We start from the raw sequence: 19,055 nt of genomic DNA on the forward strand, positions 1-19,055 counted from the left end.
TAAACCGACCGTGAGGTCTGGTGGACACGGAAAGCTAATAATGAATATTATTGAAATTGATCGGTTTGACCGGTTACCGAAAAACACCTGAGTGAAATCTTCAGGGATCAACTTCAATAAAGAACACTTCGACCTATGGGCCGAATAACTCCAACAGTTTACTTGATAGCAATCTGCTATTAACCTGGAGCCCATAGTTGACATACAACCCTAGACGGTGAGCGTGGAGCCCTCTACGGCCTCGGAAGTTTATGACACCATATGTTCTCTCAAGTACCACCAAGCTTCTGGTCCGGGTGATCTCCCAGCCGCATTATTCAAAGATGGGATTGATGTTCAGAATCATCGCACGCCTGATTTATTTGCCTGTACTGGGGAAATGGAGGATGTCCCAGACAACTGGGTAGAGCCTGCGATAGTGCCCATTTTATAAAAGGGGCGCGTCGTGAGTGAGGTAACCACAGGGGGATCAGCTTCACCTGTTGTAAAGTGACTACCGGCGTCACTTGTACTCCGTTGTGAAATACCGACTTGCGAGCAACAAGAGGGATTCTGGTCTGGTTGCGATGGCCAAAACTTTACACTCCTTTAGGTGCAGAACACTGTCGTACGTATAAACGACCCATAGTTTCAGTACTGTTGGCAACCCAAGGTGCATTTGACTTGCTTAAGAGGTCTGTTCTTCTTAACACCCTTACTCATCACGGAACGCCACAGAAGTTTGAGAACATAGTAGATTCTTTGTATTCTGACTTCCGGAGGTGGGAGTATGAGAAAAGCGCCCCACAAACTTCCGTTCACAGAGCGGTATACCCCGGTGGTGCTCGCTCTTCGATCTCATGTGATTTCGCGACCGATGAGATAATGGAACGAATACCGGAAAATCTTGTTCAAACAGCCTCTGACGAAAAGCTTGTTGATCTGGAGTACGCAGATGACATCGTTCTGGCCTTCGAAGTGGAAAAGGGCAAGGTATTTTCGGATGAACTGCCAAGTCACCAAGTGCAAGGTTGTGCTGGTGAACACCCTGTCAATAAACAAATCACTTACAATCCAGGGACAGACACCCGAAGATGTGGATCGCTTTACACATCTTGGAAATCGTATTAGTTCTGATTGTAGCCTAACAGATGAGGTCAATGCACAAATCTAGGTTTGGGTCGCTGTTACTAATTTGAGACACGTATGGCATCGAAAGGGTACACCCCAGAATTTCAAGGCACGGGTGAACCAGGCTACACTACTGGCCGTGAGACTAGGGATACTCAAGCAGCGAAATTGAAACTTTTTCGGGTCTCCAAAAACCAATCTCAGGAACTCAGCTCATGTGCGTTGGCTCTAGCGAATCCATAGCGAAGCGACTACAAGACGTGTTCTGTTGTGCTACAGGTACTTCGATTGAAGAATGTATGCGGCGCCACAAGCTACGTTGCTAATGCCATGTATTCCACATGCCGAACCGCAATTTGCCGAAGAGAGTGCTGTTTTCCATGCCCAATTCAGAGTGGCAAAAGCAGAGGTGGCCAACTCTTGACTTGGCAGAGAGTTATGAAGGAGATTATGAAACATTTGGGCGCTGTCGGTACTAGACACCTTCCAGGATGGGGATCGCGTGGTCCGTATTGACTGGTTGAGGACGCTTCAAGATGTGGCTGCTAATTTGCGTCAATGGCGTTCCTGTTCAGTTTCTATCCAAACTACCTGCGTTTGGAGGACTGTAGGAGGCTAGCACTAAATCCCTCTTCGGTGAACTTCTATTCCTTTCTTCACAATAAGGCTCGTACGGCAGCAAAGCTACATTGTTTAACACTGACGTCATGCTGTCAGTGATGTGATTCGGTTCATCCTACGGCAGCCCATATACTGGAATGACTACAAAGCAAGCTGGGGTTGTGGTGAGAAACCTTCCAGTAGTTGCTGGTACGTTCATACGCCACTCAGCGCTGCCAGCCAATATACCTGCATGCGAAGCCCCTACGATTGTAACTGTCTAAAGGACTACTGTAAATCACTGAACCTGACAACTCTTGCTAACTCTATCACAGTGAACCAGTGGGTAGCTCAGACAACCATGGGGGTGAGATCGCCGTGTACAACTGACTTAACAACGCTTGTCGCATAGAACTCACCACTCCCAAGATTTGCAGTGGCCCCTTCACAAAAACCCGCGTGAAACTAGTGGTAGGTGTTAACGACTTCGAGCCAGTATCTAATAAACACCACAAGGGAGAGCTCTGTGAACAGTCGCGGTAAGCAGTCAACAAAACTTAGAGACTTGATGGTTGCACGTGGACGGAATGCTCCAGGTGGTGGGCGAGACAACAGGCATTACATACTTGACCGGATTGGAGTTAACCAGCGCTGTGGAAACGGCTTGTTGTTGCCGATACGGTGATTCAGTGGCCTCGAGAAAATTTACTGGTATAGTACTGAAATGAGTCAAACGTCCCAGATATAGCCCATGTTCCGATGCACGCATGGTGGGCCTCATCATGTGGAGAATCTGTATCTTAGAGGCACACGAAACTCACTACAGACTATTGCTTATCTGTGAAGGCAGGTATACGGCAAGATCACCGATTTCGACTGGCGTACGATACCGGTATGGTGACTTTGCTGTCCATTGGTCACTAAAACGTGCTCAGTTGGGTTCCCAAAAGGGTGATCCGGAAATCGTTGATGACACCGTTATGCTGGGTGAACTCCATGTGCTGAACAAGTCGACAGACTACCTATGCCTCCGAAAATTGGAAACAAACACGTTTGAGACTAAAAAATATTCTCTACATAAGAAGTTTCAACATGAGGTGCAATAACCCATTGGGTAGCATACTCCAAATACCATCATTCTACCCAACCGGCACGATAAACAGGAAATTCAACGCAATACCGACATACAGCTGAACACCAGATTGTGCGAAGGATTCGGGGTTGCGCAAAAAATCAGGGTATTCAACACCGTGACTGTCCAGTAGTGTGAAACATGACCCGTATGACCATAGGATACCCATTTTTTTCACCACCAGTGTCCCCAACGTGTAGAATTGGTTATCTAGGGATGTCCAATAAAGGGACCCGAGAATGTTGTCACGACCGACGGCGAAAATGGCTAGACAAGGAACTCGATCTCTACGTGATCTACAGAGTCCGTGTTGGGATTATGATTCAGGCAGATCTAGCTCATGTCAGTGCCTGGGCGCGGTTACCCGGAATAATGCTGAGGCCGGCCGACACTGACCTAGGAGTTGCTCGAATGTTAAGCCGACCCGGGATACGAAAAGTGATCACAAACTCCACCGAAAGCTGATAAAGTGCTCAGCAGTCGTACTCAGCAACCAAAGAGAACGGCACCCAGCTACCGAACAGGGATGATGAGTGTAGCCAAGTACCTTGCACATGAGCACTAGAGACGGAATATGAATGGTCTCGCATCCTCGACACATCTACATAAGAACCGACAAACCACGTACAAATTTTAAAAAAATCCGTCGATTGGGAATTGACGTTGTGTGCACCTTTAAATAAGTCGTCGGTCCCCCTCTGGATAATCGGCAAAAACACCCCTTTAGAAATGAAAAACAACTTATGCAAATTCGTCGACCACGAATCCATAAACCTTCTACTGATACAACTGTTAGAGAGGAATCTCTCACAGGTAGCTGGTATGCTAGTGTTGTTATAACCAAAACCATTGGTGCCAAGCGTACGATGACTAATCACGACAGCAATTCATCAAGAAATCAGAGCCCCATACCAAGTTTACAACACTGAGAACGCAGCAGATGTCAAGTAACCGAACTCCGCAAGATGTTAAGCCAACTCCCTGTGTTCTAAGAAAACAGAAGATAAGTGTGGACACGATTCACTCAGATGGAGAACCAGTAAGAACAGCTCTAACACAATAGACCCCGGTTGAGACTGCACAACTGGCGAAGGGAAAATGAGCTTTCGAAACAGTTAGTACAATAATCAGTTTTACGAAGTGGCTGGGGGCAATTTGGGAACATAACGTTTATTGCTGGCGCGACTGACATGGCCTGTGAAGGTCGTACGCGGCATGCTTCGGGCGCAGGAAAGATGATGGGTCTGGAAACAGTGAATGCAGAGTAGGACAAACTAAAAGAGCTGAACTAAAATAAGCTGCTGTTTGTAGTCTCGATCGCTTCGGCGTGGCGGCCTGGGTGACCGAAAACATGCCGATGGAGCATCCGGAACCAAAGGAGAGGACCGAGCATCCAATTTGGGGGAAGGCGATACGTTGGCGAGGTGAAGTTAGAAGAAACAGGAAAAATTGGGTTCCAAGTCAAAATATGGTGGACATATTCAAAGAGACGTGACTGGAGATATGAAAAAGCACACACACACCAAACACGCAGGTACGGGGACACGAAGTAATATAAACGGCGAAGATGTAACATAGGAAAACAAACAATAAACAGATTATGCGTAAAATGAGAAATCTTCATGACTGATGGACGAAAGTCGTGGGAGACCAGGAAATCATGCACTGGAAATAGGCATGAGAACAGCCAACAAAATCACGAGTGAATCGGTCGTAGCGGTTGCGAAAATAGGCGCAACGAGCTTCGTGTTCATCCAGGGAGCTAACTGGATAAATCACTAGTAACAAGATAGTAGGATGGAAGAATATGGGCAACAGTCAGCATATAGCACAAAAACCTGATCTCGAGGGGATATGTGTGAGTATACCGAACAATCGGTGGCAGGACGCAGAGTGGGCCGATATCCAGCCAAAAACGGGATTGGACAAGGGATGGACGTCAACGCCCGAATGCGGAAACCAGGAGAGGAAGAGCGCTATTTACTTGTGGACAGCGACAAAAATTGGACAGCACAGTTTGGCAAGACACGATGCCGCAAGGTTCGTTATTCTCGGAAGCACGTCCACCGTGTATGATATGAAAAACGCCCGCGGTTATACAGGCATAGAAGAAAGGTCCGGATCACATGAGCCACAATATCCCTGGAAAATACAACGTACTTGATTTCCACAGGACTCACAATACTAGGTTCAGGAATGACAAGAAGCTAAAATACTGACGGAACAGGGATATATGGGTGGCGCAAAAAGGCGATGGGGTAGCTAGATGGGCAGGACTAAAAATCACAGTCAGAATAGAGTTGTTGCAAAAAAAAGACAAGTGCACAATTATGGACGCGTGTAGGCAGGCGTACGCACATCAACAGATTATGATGAAGACAAATACTGCAAAATAGCATAGGTGGTTAATAAAGGCATCTTAATAGTAGTAGTGGCAGTAGGGATAGAGAACTAGACGGAAAAGTATGAATAATAGTAGTAATAAGAATACATAGTTCGACTACAAAATAGCACGTCAGATTATGGAAATTAATTTATTAGTTCACTAGTGAATATGGAGTAGTACATCAAGTAGGGTGACCGGAGAGCTGATTCGACGGTCCCCAGCCCACAGACACCGGAATGGCTGTACGATCATGGTACACAAGGCGCATAGAGGACAAGCAGCGGAGTAAAATGGGCGTGTGGAAATGATTGGCCAAAAATGAGAATACGAATAACGGTAAACAACAGATCTACTACTGCTGCTGCGGCAAGCATGAACCAGAGCTGCCAGGTATCATTCTCACACGCACAGACACCTCATTCGAAAATGAAATGCAACAGTCGCCAAAGTTCATTCACAGGGACATGGGTAAATCGGAGGATGCTGACAATCTACAAAGCAAAAACTGAACAGAAAGACGCTTGGGTAGGTCATCGCGGTGGGCGACGGAACAAAGATGAGCGACTTGGAGGACCAAAAGTTTCACAATTAATAGGGGGCCACCGCACTACACTCGAAACAACACTAAAGAGTGTTGTCATTGGCACAACGCTTTCGGATAGAAAATGGAACGATGGACAGAAAATGCGGTACGATCACGTGCCGGCTTGAAACCCGATTGGCAGGAACGAATACACGTGTCTACGATACGGGGTGAGCTCGGGTTGGTCGAAAAACGGCTTCTCATACACATGGCCGGGGCGGACAAAATGACTCAGAGCTTTGGTGGAATGAAATGAAGAGATAAGAGGCAGTACTACTATGTGAGATGACTTGTAATGCGGATTATCAAGTGTGCGGATACACGCAAGCGAGGTAGGCGATCAGTCTCTGAGGTGGTGGGATGAGATGCTGGAGAGTGAATAGTTAAGGTTTGCATTGCACCGGTTATGGAACGGAATTTGTCAACACCAACACTGAGATCACAGCTTGAACAAAATTGATAGAAAGGGTCAAGGGATAGATGGACATCAGCTGTAGGAACAGAATCCGCAAGAATCGACAAAAAAACGGACTGGGTAGAAAAGCAGGACTCCAAGGGGAAAAGGGAACGTGTAATGAAGAACGGAGTTGATTTCAACGTAAAAAGGAGCCGGATTAGACGGAAGAAATAATGAGGCAGCAGAACAACTGTTCACCCTCTCACCACACATGCAACCGTGGAAACAGTATACGTCATGGAGAAGCGAACAGTCGCCGAAACATTTGATAGACACAGCAACATGGCGAATGGATTTGAAAGCTAGGAAGGGGTGAAAGACGGAAAACCAATCGGTGCGTAAAATAGTTATTTGTGGGGTCGTCCAGATAAGCCGGAGGAACGATAATACGACGATAAAAAACGGTGAGGATGGCACGAGTCGGAGCGGTGGGGGCGGATGCATTCGTGTGGCGAGACGAATAGCACTCCTACCCGTAGGCACATATAAAGTGAGCATGTAAGGCAATAGTATCAATGGCATGATTGGGCCGGGGTGGGAGGCATAATAAATTGTTGTGCAGAGGATCACAATTAAGGCAAGTCGTTCTGACTAGTGCTACAGCACACATCAGTACAGCGTTGCAGCAAGGAATTGAGCGTTTTGCCTTCATTGTCAGTTTTGTGGCAAAGTCTGAAAAGCTGATTGACTGAGTGAGTAATTCAGATGCATCAATGCTAGTGTAACCTAGCAGTTGGAGAATGGACGGGAAATGAGTCATACACTCATTGAGTTTCGTATGAAAGGATATTGGTGTTTGTTCAAATGCGGAAGCAAGACGTTTTTCACGGGGACGTGGAGGAGTAAAGAAGCATAGTTTGGAAGACGTTACAGTATGGTCTTTCAGATAAGCCGGAGCGTGAATACAGCGCCGTTCGTGAGATCTGCACCATGAAAGGTCAATTTGCTAGTGTATTCCTGAAACCATAACACCTAGACGGGATGAATTGTGAGCAGTCGTTGGCTTCTTCGTTGGAAAGGCAGTGTTCGCAGCAGAAACAAAGGTTGGGTTGCCAGACGGATCACAGAGTGTCCAGCTGGAAGCTGTAACGGATGTATCACAAGGTGGACTGAATTGACTAGGTGCGTAGTTCTCCCGAGAGTTCATGTTCTAAGAAGGAAAAGAGCATAAAAATATGAACTAGAAAGCGGAAGTGACGAAAGCACCTCGTTAACTAAAGATCTATAAAAAAAATCGCCCAGCTGTAACAAACTTTCGGTGCCTAGCTGCCATGCCACCCGAAAGAAGCGCGAGAGCTGGGATACTGCCAGGCTGTCCAAGCCTACAGAGTCGAGAAGCCGGGGTCAGGTTCGAACCACGGATTTCCCGATCAGTAAATTCGCGCTCCAAGCATGAACCATCGTATATGGCACATCGGTTAGATAACATTATATGGATGTATTGATGAAATGAGAAGCTCCTGAGAGATAGCAAATCCCGATCGATGCGACATAGATGCAATTCGTGTTACCAAATCAAGAGCAACAGTGATTTCTAGTCTTTGGCAGGTCAAAATGACCGAGAGCTCGGGCGTATCGGTTACCGAAGTTTAGTTGTATCTGTGCCTCTTTTTATCACCTGACGGCAAAAGGGGGGCCCGCCTGACAAGTACTCGCCCATCTGTATTCTGCGCAAGAAACTCAAGGCTGAAATACTGTCGTACAGACTCCGGAAATGTCATCCCAGTGGGTCATTAATTGAGGATCTATGGTACAGGATTTGAAAAACATCAACTACCGGAATACCGATGGCTTTTGGATCTCAGGACATATGCCCTTCAAAATAGGTTTAATAGAGAGAAGATCAGGACCAGAAAACTCATTTTTGATATGGGGATTTATCTTATTGCAATGGGTCCCAAAGACCGAAATATGGACAAATGGGCAAAGTAACTAAAAAAAAATGAACTAACTCTCTGCAATTGGAGGAACTTTTCCGGTTCCGTAATCGACTCCACAGTAAGCCGATCACCCAGGGCGCGCATCATTTGGAAGGCGTACTCAGGAGACTGAAGGCGTACCAAAACACTCCCCGATGCTGGGTTCAGAGCGTGGAAGTAAGTCAAACCATAGTGGCACAGGAGGTTATGTAGAAGGTTCAAGTTTGACCCCAATCCACCGGTAGGTGTGGGTTGGATAAGCAGCCAGGGGCCAGATGACTGTTGTTCCGCCATTCCACCACCACCACCAACAGCCGGTTGTATATTGGAAGACTTCAACCCATTTGGATGCGTCATGGCTATAGCACCGTCAACGTGTGATGCGGACCAGTTTGAGGTATTATGAACGTTAGTCCGATGGTAAGTAGGTTGCCAGGTGTTGCTACCCCAGGTGGGGTGACTTCGATTCTTTCCAATAGCAGCACGTTGTCCGGCTACCGACCGCGGACCTAATAGGCAATGCAACGTTGGAATTTAATACCGAAAAAACGTTGGGAATGAGGTCTGCTCAGCGCCTTTGCCACTTGTCTACGCCATCCGATGGGGACTGAACAATATTTTTAGCCGAATGAACAAACATGGTTACGAGTTTATACAAAAATTCGACCAGATGCATGAAGGTCTGCTACGTCTTTGTCACACCAAACGTGAGCTTTCCAACTACAGTGCATGGTATACATGTTATTGTGTCGTACAACCTATCAAGGTACCTTACTAAAGTAGTATCCTACCACAATCGTAAGCCGAAATGTATGACCTAGTTTTTCGTTCAATTCTTCAGGCTTGACAACCACAACTAGGGTAACTACTGGAGTGAGCCGCTACATAAGTGTGCTGGTCAAACACTGGTCTTTGAAAGTAAGACGTCCACGGAAGCTTCAATCAACGTACGACCACGCAAGTTCGGACCAAAGCTGAGTACCCGGAAAGGCTATGCCCTGGTACTCAAGACTCAGTTAGTCAAGCCAAAGTAGTACGGTATCCAAACTCAGCTAGTTAAAGCTCGCGGGATCAACGAATATGGCTTCCCGACAATGCACACCATTACACCATGTTTACGACTCATCGGTTGCGTCTTACACTGAAAACAAGTGCATGATGGAACGGGTCTGAAGGAACAATTGAGGTATATTTTTGACTTGGAATTATTTTGTTTGGCAGATGGTTCTAAAACCTCAACGAAGCGGTCAAGCATAACGCTCAGCAATCGCTCAGCTGTCACACCCGGTGCCTAGCTGCCATGCTGCTCGAAAGAAGGGCTGGGATACTGCCAGGTTGCCCAAACCTAGGCAAGGGAAGCCGATAGGCAAGAAAGCGCTCAAATCCCTGTAGGAACTCCGAACTCGACCGTGTTTATACTAATGGTTGATGACCTTTGTTCATATTTTGCAGGCAAATTAGCGTAGCTATTGAGACCATAACTGCTTCGATGTACATCGCTAGTCCATCGGAACCAAATTAATTTCACAACTTGAACCTGAGCAAATGAGACTGAGCTGCGATCTTTTGTTGAAAGCTTTCTCCCCGAAAATAGTTATACTAACAGATTAAAACAAAGATCTGCTGACAAGTATTCAAATAGTCACGGAAAACTGTTGGTAGGACAATCGTCTAGTGCCGAACATCCGAGATTGAGCTAATCGGACCCGCCACCATTGCCATCACAACTCATTCGGAATAAGCAACCCTCTAACAGACTGGAGAAACTGTCGCGAACCAAGAAATCATTACTATGGGAAAATCGTAGAACACAATTAAAGACCTCTAGAAAGATCTCGTCGACAACAATTATCACATTTATTCTATATCCACCTTTCGACTACAAACACGAGGCTAACAATGCCCATTAAAAACTGTCCAAACCTGTGGAAAACCAAAACAGGAACACGGAAATGTGATACTGGTGGGGGTGATTAAATGAAATAGGAAACCGGAACGTCTGTTCAATGCAGCCTCTTGGCCATCGGATATGGATTCAGACAAGTGAAAGTGACATACAGGCTAGTTTAGCTTTCAGTAAGGGATTCTGCTGGAAGGGTAAATTAAATGTGGAATTTCTTCTGTATTCAAATGAGATGAGTCATTTTGTTGTTTCGCCGTATGGTAGTTACATCCATGAGAACACCCGAGGCTGGATATGAGACCCTTCGCATCTGATGGAGTGAAAACAGCTCCTTATCCGGTGCAGAAAATAAATGCATTTACACGGTGTCATCATTGTCCAACTAATCAGTCGAACCCAGGTTCAAACTTGCAAGATTTGCTTCTGTTGGAAAGTGGAAAGGGAGGCCTCGGTGCCTATATTTTTTCTGAGCAGTTATTCTAGCACCGGTTAGCTGGATGTGCAAACTGTGCAAGGGGACCAAAGCATATTACTCAAGCTGATGATTGACGCACCGCTGTTCTGATTTTGCAACACGCTGTCGGGGTACTCAAAGGGTTAATGAGATTAATTGGCGCGAAAAGGAAATTCAAATGGGGTTTGAATGGTCTTCAACCGCATGTGCAACGCGAAAAGCAAACCCTGGATCTAGAATAGTGAACTTTCAAAATAGCGATGTCTTTCAATACAACCAGAACCATACACCAGATAGGCATAGATTAATATTGTGAAGTTTAGGGAAGTCGCTTTTCTGGACAGTATACGCTTGTGGGATGCTAACCGGTACGTTATCGCGCATGCATATTCAAACATAACACGATCCGGCTTCAGGTGACAGACGCCGTCGTACTTCGAGTAAGAATAAACGAGCAGTGAAGAGTAGAATTATTCGACGTTGTGATAAGACTACACCCACCACTACTACACCTTAGCACGACGGTAGCGTCGGAATCATCAAACAATCATAACCCATGTTAGTCCCCGACAGTTTGGCATCAATATTTACTACTGCTGTATTGCTGTCAGTAAGAATTGTGGTTCGGCACCTTTGGTAAGCACAAATTCGAAGTTTGAGTGGACAACCTTCATTCAAACAGAAGAGGAAAGTTTGGGTAGTTAAACCACGCTAACAATCGCAACTGTCCTATTGTAAGTCACTGGACAACTAAGCCGTTTTAATAAACTACACTGAGAAACTGAAGTTCCGACAGCAAGAACCTGAATTCCAACGCTGTTAGCTGTTCCGCACAATGTGCATTATGCCCTACAAATTTTCTCGTCATCAGTAAACAAATATTGACCTGGAAATACTGCTCGATTTGCGGAATTCTACAAGTAACAATCACTCTTCGACAAATATGGTTGCGAAATCACACACGAACCCGGGACCAACGATGGAAAGTCAGCGTAAAACCGATCAGGTATGCAAACGACACATCCTAAACGAGTTTGAGCAAGCTCTGAACTGAGTGGGATTCATATTACCGCACTGTCTGCCTATCGATTTAACTTTTCGAAAGCAAGAATGAGTGTTTCTGGGACGACAAGTAGGGCCTCTTTGATCGGGATCCGCTAGGATTTCGATACCACGATAAGTTCACAGGACTTCTGTATGTACGTGGAAAGAAAGCAGACATGAACGATCACACCGAGAATGTAGATTCAGTCGAAGAAATGAAGATAATCCTCTAGCAGTGGTTGTCATACATCTGATCAGTCCACCAGTTTTGACAGGCAACTAAGGTGAATTGGAATTAGCCAATACTCACCGGAAACATCCTTATCAGGGTTATCCATGTTTCCGCTTCTGTAAGGTGTCCATGTGCCGATTGTCGGAAATTCTGTTTCTCCATCCATTGCCGCTAAAATAGTGCAAGAAAAACACGATTAGAGCAGTGGGTTAGCGAAGAAAGCGCACAACCCGGCCAGCTGCCAGTATTTACCAATGTAGGGAGGTTGCAGAACATCCTGCAGCAAATCTCATTAATACACATTTCAGCTGATTTCAATTTGGTTTGTATACCAAAAGATGAGCGTTCACTGCAACACCTTTTCGGCGCCCAGCTGCCATGCCACCGAAAGAAGTACGAGGGCTGGTATCCTGCCAGCTTGCCCAAATCTAGACAAGGGAAACCGAAAGGGTTAGAACCACGGACCTTTCGGTTAGTAAATTCGCGCGTCATCCCATTGCAATGGCAATGAATCTGACCTTGTTCTTCGGTATCAGTTGCTTACCGCCGATTCCGTGTACGATACACTTTGTCACCCATGAGAGCATTCACAGGAGTATTTTTGAATTTCGTGAGGAGCGGTTGTAACCAGTTACTAGCGAAAACGTACTATAGCAGATGTATTGCGAGACTTTGTTCTACAACCGCACATTGCATTAAGTGGACACCGTTTCGATGGATAGGATAACCGCATTAAAAACAAGAACGACAGTGCGTTTAGTCGTTGTCTTCATGGGTCCGCAAAACCAGATATGACCACATGAATGGAGACCATTGTGGAGGAAAAGACTGGGAACCATCGGTGGAGGTTAAACAAGCACGGAGGATCACATAAAATCTCGCAAAATGTACGTTCAAAACATGTCAGTCTTTCTCCAGTACCAGACGGTTTCAAAACCCTCAACGATGCTGACGGTATTTAGCGTGAGAAAACTATAGAGATGGCGTTATTAACCTACATCCTCCTGATGATCCGCCAGGTCGGAGACGCAACTCCATTAGTTGTTGTACCAACTGATCTGGATTGGTCCGACTGTGCTGAAACACACCCAGAGTCTGACCGTTGTTGTTGGTGAGTGATGCATTGCCGGAGGGGACAGATGAGGGAGCGTTAGGATTCAGCACGGATATTCCGGGGCCGTTAACATCTCCCAGGGGAGAAGACGAATGCCCCAGGGTAGATGAAGCTGCAGCTGCGGCACAATCCTGTGCATAGGCAATATTCAACTGAGCTTGTTTGGCTTTCAGCTGAGCCTCGATCTGCTGCATTTGACCCTGCAGTTCCGTAAAAAGGTCTGCATATTGTGGCTGAGAGCACATTGTTGGATTGTTTCGGTACATAATTATCTGTTGTTGTATGCTCTGTAATATAAAAAAAGGTCGGTGTTCAATATTACAGTACCAGTAAGATGAGTTTACAACAAAGGCATGTGCGCAGGCTTGTGACAATCGTGTAATTTATAGTGAACTCAGTCATGAGATAATCATTCAGCAGTAAAACCCTTCTGGTGCGTAGCTACCATGCCACCCGAAGGAAGCAGGAGGGCTGAGATAATGCCAAGTTGCTCAAGCTTAGACAACAGCAGTCGACATGTTGAGATTGCGTCCGAGCCACGGATCTTCCGTTCCATCATGAGCTGCCCTCTTAGATGGTAATCGTTTGCCCAATCCCTTCGGTCATCTCTGTGTGAGGATGCGTATTGCAGTCACTTCGTCCACAAACGTACAAACTTAGATGTTCCACACAGAATATGGTCCTTGGTGTCGAAACACTACCGAAGCAAATTATGTGCGAGAAAGCGCATAAAACGTATCACAGACGTGGAAGTGACCATGGGTATTTTACAATCTATGGCATATCAGTGCTTGACACCTGCCGTCGATCCTTCCGCACATCAATCATGTGCAAGTTACATAGGATGAGAGCCACGCGATCGGTTATTACCAGTAGAATCTGGTTAGCACAGTTAAGCTGTATACTTAAGTCAACTTGCCCACCAACAACAGTGACGCTTACTGTCATGAAAAAACAAAGTCTAAACTTTCGAGTGCCGAATACACCGTAGCGGGTTGTCCGTAGAGAGTGTTCACTTTTCAGTTCGCGAGAGACGATAGCATTTAAGCTATTTTGGACGCTTTCGCCTACCTAGTTGGAAACACACCAGCCTTTCAGCTGCAACACCCTTTCTGTGCCTAACTGCCATGCCACCCGAAGGAAGCACGAGAACTGGGATACTGCCAGACTGCCCAAGCCTAGACTGGGGAAGTCGAGAGGAAGAGGCCAATTCGAACCACGGACCTTCCGGTCAGTAAATTCGCGCTCTAACCAGTTGAGCCATCTCGCTTCCACCTGGTTAGAAAACTGATGACTCAAAATGGTATTCGATAGTACGGATTACCTGATGTTTTTTGTGTAAGTCCTGTATCGCTGAAATGATGGTCATTTGCCGGGCTGAGCGTTTTCCTGTGTTAGGTAAGTTGGATGCAAAAGGCGTCAACGCGCCAGGAATACCGCCCGGGTTCCTGCTGTGAGATGATAAGAAGTTAGGTCCATTGGACGGAGTTAACGCGCCTGGCAAGGTAGCACCCGATCCGCCATTGAGTAATGGGGGAGGTGGCTGACCCAAAAGTGAGGTTCCTGCGACACCAACGGAATTGTTCCCGATTGGACCGTTCATGGGGTTAGATGGAAGTGACAAATTCAGGGCAGATCTTACCTGAAACGAAATAGACTACTGATATGTAAACGTTCTATGACGACTCAGGACAAATCTAGTTTGTCGTACTATAATCAAAGGACTGAAACCTTCAGACTACTGGATGAATGAGCTTCCTGTGTGCTATGCTATACCGAGGCAATTCTAGAACGCGTTTCTTGAATTTGACTGCCGGATTATCGCCACAACCCTCCCACATCTCAGCATCGTCTCATACATATGCTCATAATTAATCAATGGAACAACCTGTGATATTGGACTGGTCTTTAAAATAAGTTTCCTTAACGACAGGTGATAGCTGTTTTGACAAAGACTCTACAACGGTTCCGTTTAAAAATGTAAAATCCTTCGCCAAGTCACTCCAATGAAATGGTGCGGTCCACTTATCCTTAATGCACGGCGTTATTGACCCACAAATGAACAAGTCGTTTGGTACCCTGAAAAAATCCATGGTTTGTTTTCCGTACTATTAGGTGCCAGAGAACTTATCTGGGCAAAAATATCACAGTAACTGCTACGTCTGAAAAGTATCAGTCGGATGAATAGTGGTAGTAGAAGAGGGTTTCAGTGGCTTGATTAAAGCTTGAAAAACAAAGATCCAGCCAGTACAACTCAACAAGACGCCGAAACGGTGAAGGTCAACTACCATGGTAAGGTGTGCTGGGAGGAAACCCGCGCCAAAATTGCCTTACCGCCTCTGCTACAGCTGAGAAGCGTAAGTCGAACACGATTGGCCAGAAGACCGCGCTACCTGCATGTCTAGCATCAAAGCGAGCTCTAACTGGGGGAAGCGTGGCCCAACAACTAATCATGTTTCAGTGTCCGCCGAATGCCAGTCGCAAGTGCCACGTTCAGAGGCGTCCGAATTTCCAGAATGTTTTCGCCTCATACATTTTAAATATGACGCTTTGCGCGTGACATGGTTATGGACTTTGTACACCTTTTGCCGAAAACGCTATTTTCGAAGGTACAGACAGAGGACTGAGTTAGGGCATTATCACTATCATAAGATGACAGCTAATGGTCGGGACTCCCTGTCAGGATGGAGTATACGATTACAATGCGCTTTTGCCATCGACAGCCGACGGTTTGGACAAGATGCAAAGATCCAAATCGGTTGTCTCACTGTTTATCGTGGGACAAACGTTTCACCATAGACACAAATGATGGAGAGACCAAGTTCCAAACATGGATGGCAGTTATCCTCGAGGACACAGGATGATTCCATGAAAATGCTCACGGGTAGAAAACCCACGCTGTCCGGTGAGACAAGGAAGAGTAGGCCGAGTTCTCCAACAACAGAACAGGTTTTTCTTCACTGGATATAAATTTCATTACCAAAAGACTTGGTCTTTCATTTTCACATCTTTCAAAAGCGGAAGAAAACACAGACTTCATTCGAAATTCAAGCTGGGACGGGAGCTAGTAGCAGTCGGTTCCGTAGCACTCTGAGATGCTACATGTCCTGCGAAAGCATGTTTTTCTTTCGGACGTTACCTCACAAGAGCAAATGGCCTTGGTGAGCAAGCGGTCCGCGGTTTTGCGAAAGCTTATCTTCAGATGGTTTGCGGATGCAGTATTCACCTAATGCAGTCCCTGCTCAACTGACACCACGTGGTCGCGTTGACTGGCCCAGATCGTAGATTCGTGATATGCATTACTATTTTTCTGAGGTAACTGTGGTTTGTTGGCTATTTAGGGGCTGAATTCTAGCCATTCACCGGTTGTCTGTATGAGTCAATGCCTAGTCCAGTCTCATGAAGTTTCAGTGAACCCAGATATTGACACCTGTATTATCAGTAGGTTAGCTGCAGGTAGATATCTTAATGAACAGTCACGTAACTAACCTGATTTAAGTAGGATCCGAAGCGGAAATAAGTGGACCGAAGACATTCCACAGCATAGGGAGGCGGTCCTCCCATCTGCTCTTTAAGACAAACTGGCTGACAGGAGGAAAAAGCGGAGCTAAGTGTAGGAATGACGGACTTCATACACGCTGAAAATCCTGCTCCTACTAGGAAGTAAGAGACGTATACACGCATGCCCCTAGTTCGGCAGCGGCTGCGCAATCAGATCTGGGTTTCGGACCCTCGTGCAGTTGAGACACTGCCATAGACCTCCCTCTTAATAAGGCGACGCAGAAAAATGGCTGCTGGTGGCGTTCTTCCTCAGTGTGGTCATCAGTAAGACCGGTAGTTGGCATTCCGTCACAACCCTGTGTCATGAATTCTTAAACTTCACCCTCGGTTCAAAAAGTTGGTAATCATCAGGATATCCGACCGTCATCCTAACCCAGTGAGAAACCGCACGGGAAATGTCCTGGTAGCTGGTGCCCGTTCACCATAGCCCACTTTCTGTGGCGAAATTGCGCGCCATTTACAATCCAGAAAGCACCCAGACCAAAAATTATGATTGTGTTTAGTGGTAAACTCTAGCTGAGCTCGATCAAATCCATCATTCCCATCACCTTAATTCCCGGGCTTCCCTTGCATTCTCAGAAAACCCCGACACCCGTCAGTTCCACAGGAGCTTACTTAGATTTTGTTACCGCCTTTATTGTCCACATGTGGTCGTACCGTTATTCCATCTTTTCCCCGACATGATTGTCAGCTCATTAAACTGCTACCAAAATGTACGCCGATTGATATGATTTTCGTTTATTTTCCAGTTGAAATCGTTTAAGAGTTCATAAACGAGTGTACAAAACCCTACTTGACTTAACCATACCGAGGAAAACCCATGATTGCGGCCAACCATGTTCGAAATCTCCGCGCAAACTTCAGCCTGTAGAGGTCACTCATCAGATCACGCGTCACAAACACTCAAACCACGTGACAATTCCTGTCCCACTTGCAACCTTAGCCGACAACGTGTACACTACAACTTCTCACCCATTTTTGTTCACTCTGCAACCATTTGCGTCACGCTTAGGAGCTTCAACCACATCAGGTCAAGTTGTATTCATGTTCGTACAGGCATCAAACATGAAGAGACACTCTCCCCTCTCTTCACACTGCACACAATAAATAGGCATACAACTCTGCCCAACACACACACGCGCCCGCACAGGGAGCAGGAAGTCAACCACTCCCCACAAGTTCACGGACAACTATGGAATACGTGTAGCAGCCAAACTGCGGGGAAAACACGTTCCCGCCGTCCGGACTTTCACCAAGGAACTCTCACAGACGATAAGTTCCTCTTTTGACTTGCTCCCATTTTGCATCGTATTTATTTTCATACGTGTGGCATCTCACCATTGTCAACTATACTAAAAACTTTTATTAGTGCAGATACCTTCTGATTTGTATTGTCATCATCAACAGTGCACTAATAAGCCCACATAAAAACAGAGTTCCCCAGGAGTTAATGCAAAATACATTGTCACTCGACTTCTGGCTGGAAAGTGCAACTCTAATCCTCGCACAACCGGAGGCAGCGTATAAAGCAGCTGAGGACTCAACATGCTTAGCCAACCTAAGGGATTTATAAGGATGTGGCCGCTGCCCCATACAAACAGACAGATATAGATGACTGCTAGATGTCGATCTACCCCATAACCGAAGGGCAACCACAGGGATTCATGGTCCTATTCCTACTCTGAACAGTCATCCAGTGGATACTAAAGATGACGAGATATCCTACAGGCGTGCGTCAATGCTGTTATTTCTCGTCTGAGTTGCTCACTATAACATCCAACGAAGCCCGTTAGAAGGGAAACTGAAAGACTCTCTCCAAACCTTTCTTTCGTCTCGGGGTCGTGTGGCGCTAGAGATGCTGTTGCACACAAACTACACGTTAATTCACCAATTACGTCCCAATGAGTCACGGATTGTGCTTTATGCGTGACAGTCATTCAAGATATTCGTGAAGTCGCACAGTAGGAGAGTAAGAACATGGAACGCCCCCTAGGGGTACGTGAAACTTCAACAGAATCGCTGTTAACAACGCTAGTGACAACGAGACGTGCAACGAAACTACGAAATGGACGGTTTAGTGAAAGGCAATAATCTAACCTGTTGTGTCAGTTGCTGACGAATCAGCTGCGGGTTCGGATGGTTCGCCATGGTCATCATTGGAAGAGCGCTTGAATTATTTTGAGCCCCTGGAAGTTTCGCACGCTGATTTGGACCAGAGAAAAGGGGCGGACCAGCCCCCGAACTGGTTAACATTGATGGGGCACACACGGATCCTGGATGCTGATTAGACTGAGTGAAATTGTTCGTATTTTGAAATGGCGAAGCCATATTCCCCAAGCCCGACTGGAACCCAGCGGCACCCGAAGATGGCATGTTGATCGCCGAGCGCGTGTTATTGAATCTCTCACGCAGCTCGTGCAGAGCACGCTCTGGATCCATATTACAGTCAATGAGCGCGGGTAATGCTTCTTCTTTTTTGAAGCCATGACTCATGAGATATTTCACAGAATCAGCGCGATAGGTATTGTTGAACGGATTGATTACCATGCGTTCCTAATGT

General features: G+C 46.1%; 1 protein-coding gene across 1 annotated transcript in view; it reads right to left on the minus strand.

Annotated features, from left to right (window-relative positions):
* Positions 1–3,807: 3,807 nt before the first annotated feature.
* The window catches only part of T265_11084 (hypothetical protein), a gene marked incomplete at both ends in the record, with an annotated part of 30,740 nt that continues 15,492 nt past the window's right edge, over positions 3,808–19,055 (minus strand). The window contains 6 exons of the mRNA XM_009177645.1: positions 3,808–7,418; positions 8,221–8,696; positions 11,899–11,991; positions 12,819–13,221; positions 14,259–14,576; positions 18,593–19,048. Of these exons, the coding sequence (XP_009175909.1) occupies positions 7,215–7,418; positions 8,221–8,696; positions 11,899–11,991; positions 12,819–13,221; positions 14,259–14,576; positions 18,593–19,048 (1,950 nt within the window). The remainder of the gene's footprint in view (positions 7,419–8,220; positions 8,697–11,898; positions 11,992–12,818; positions 13,222–14,258; positions 14,577–18,592; positions 19,049–19,055) is intronic.

The sequence above is a fragment of the Opisthorchis viverrini genome (assembly GCF_000715545.1).
Source record: "Opisthorchis viverrini unplaced genomic scaffold opera_v5_440, whole genome shotgun sequence".
Lineage (NCBI taxonomy): Eukaryota > Metazoa > Platyhelminthes > Trematoda > Opisthorchiida > Opisthorchiidae > Opisthorchis > Opisthorchis viverrini.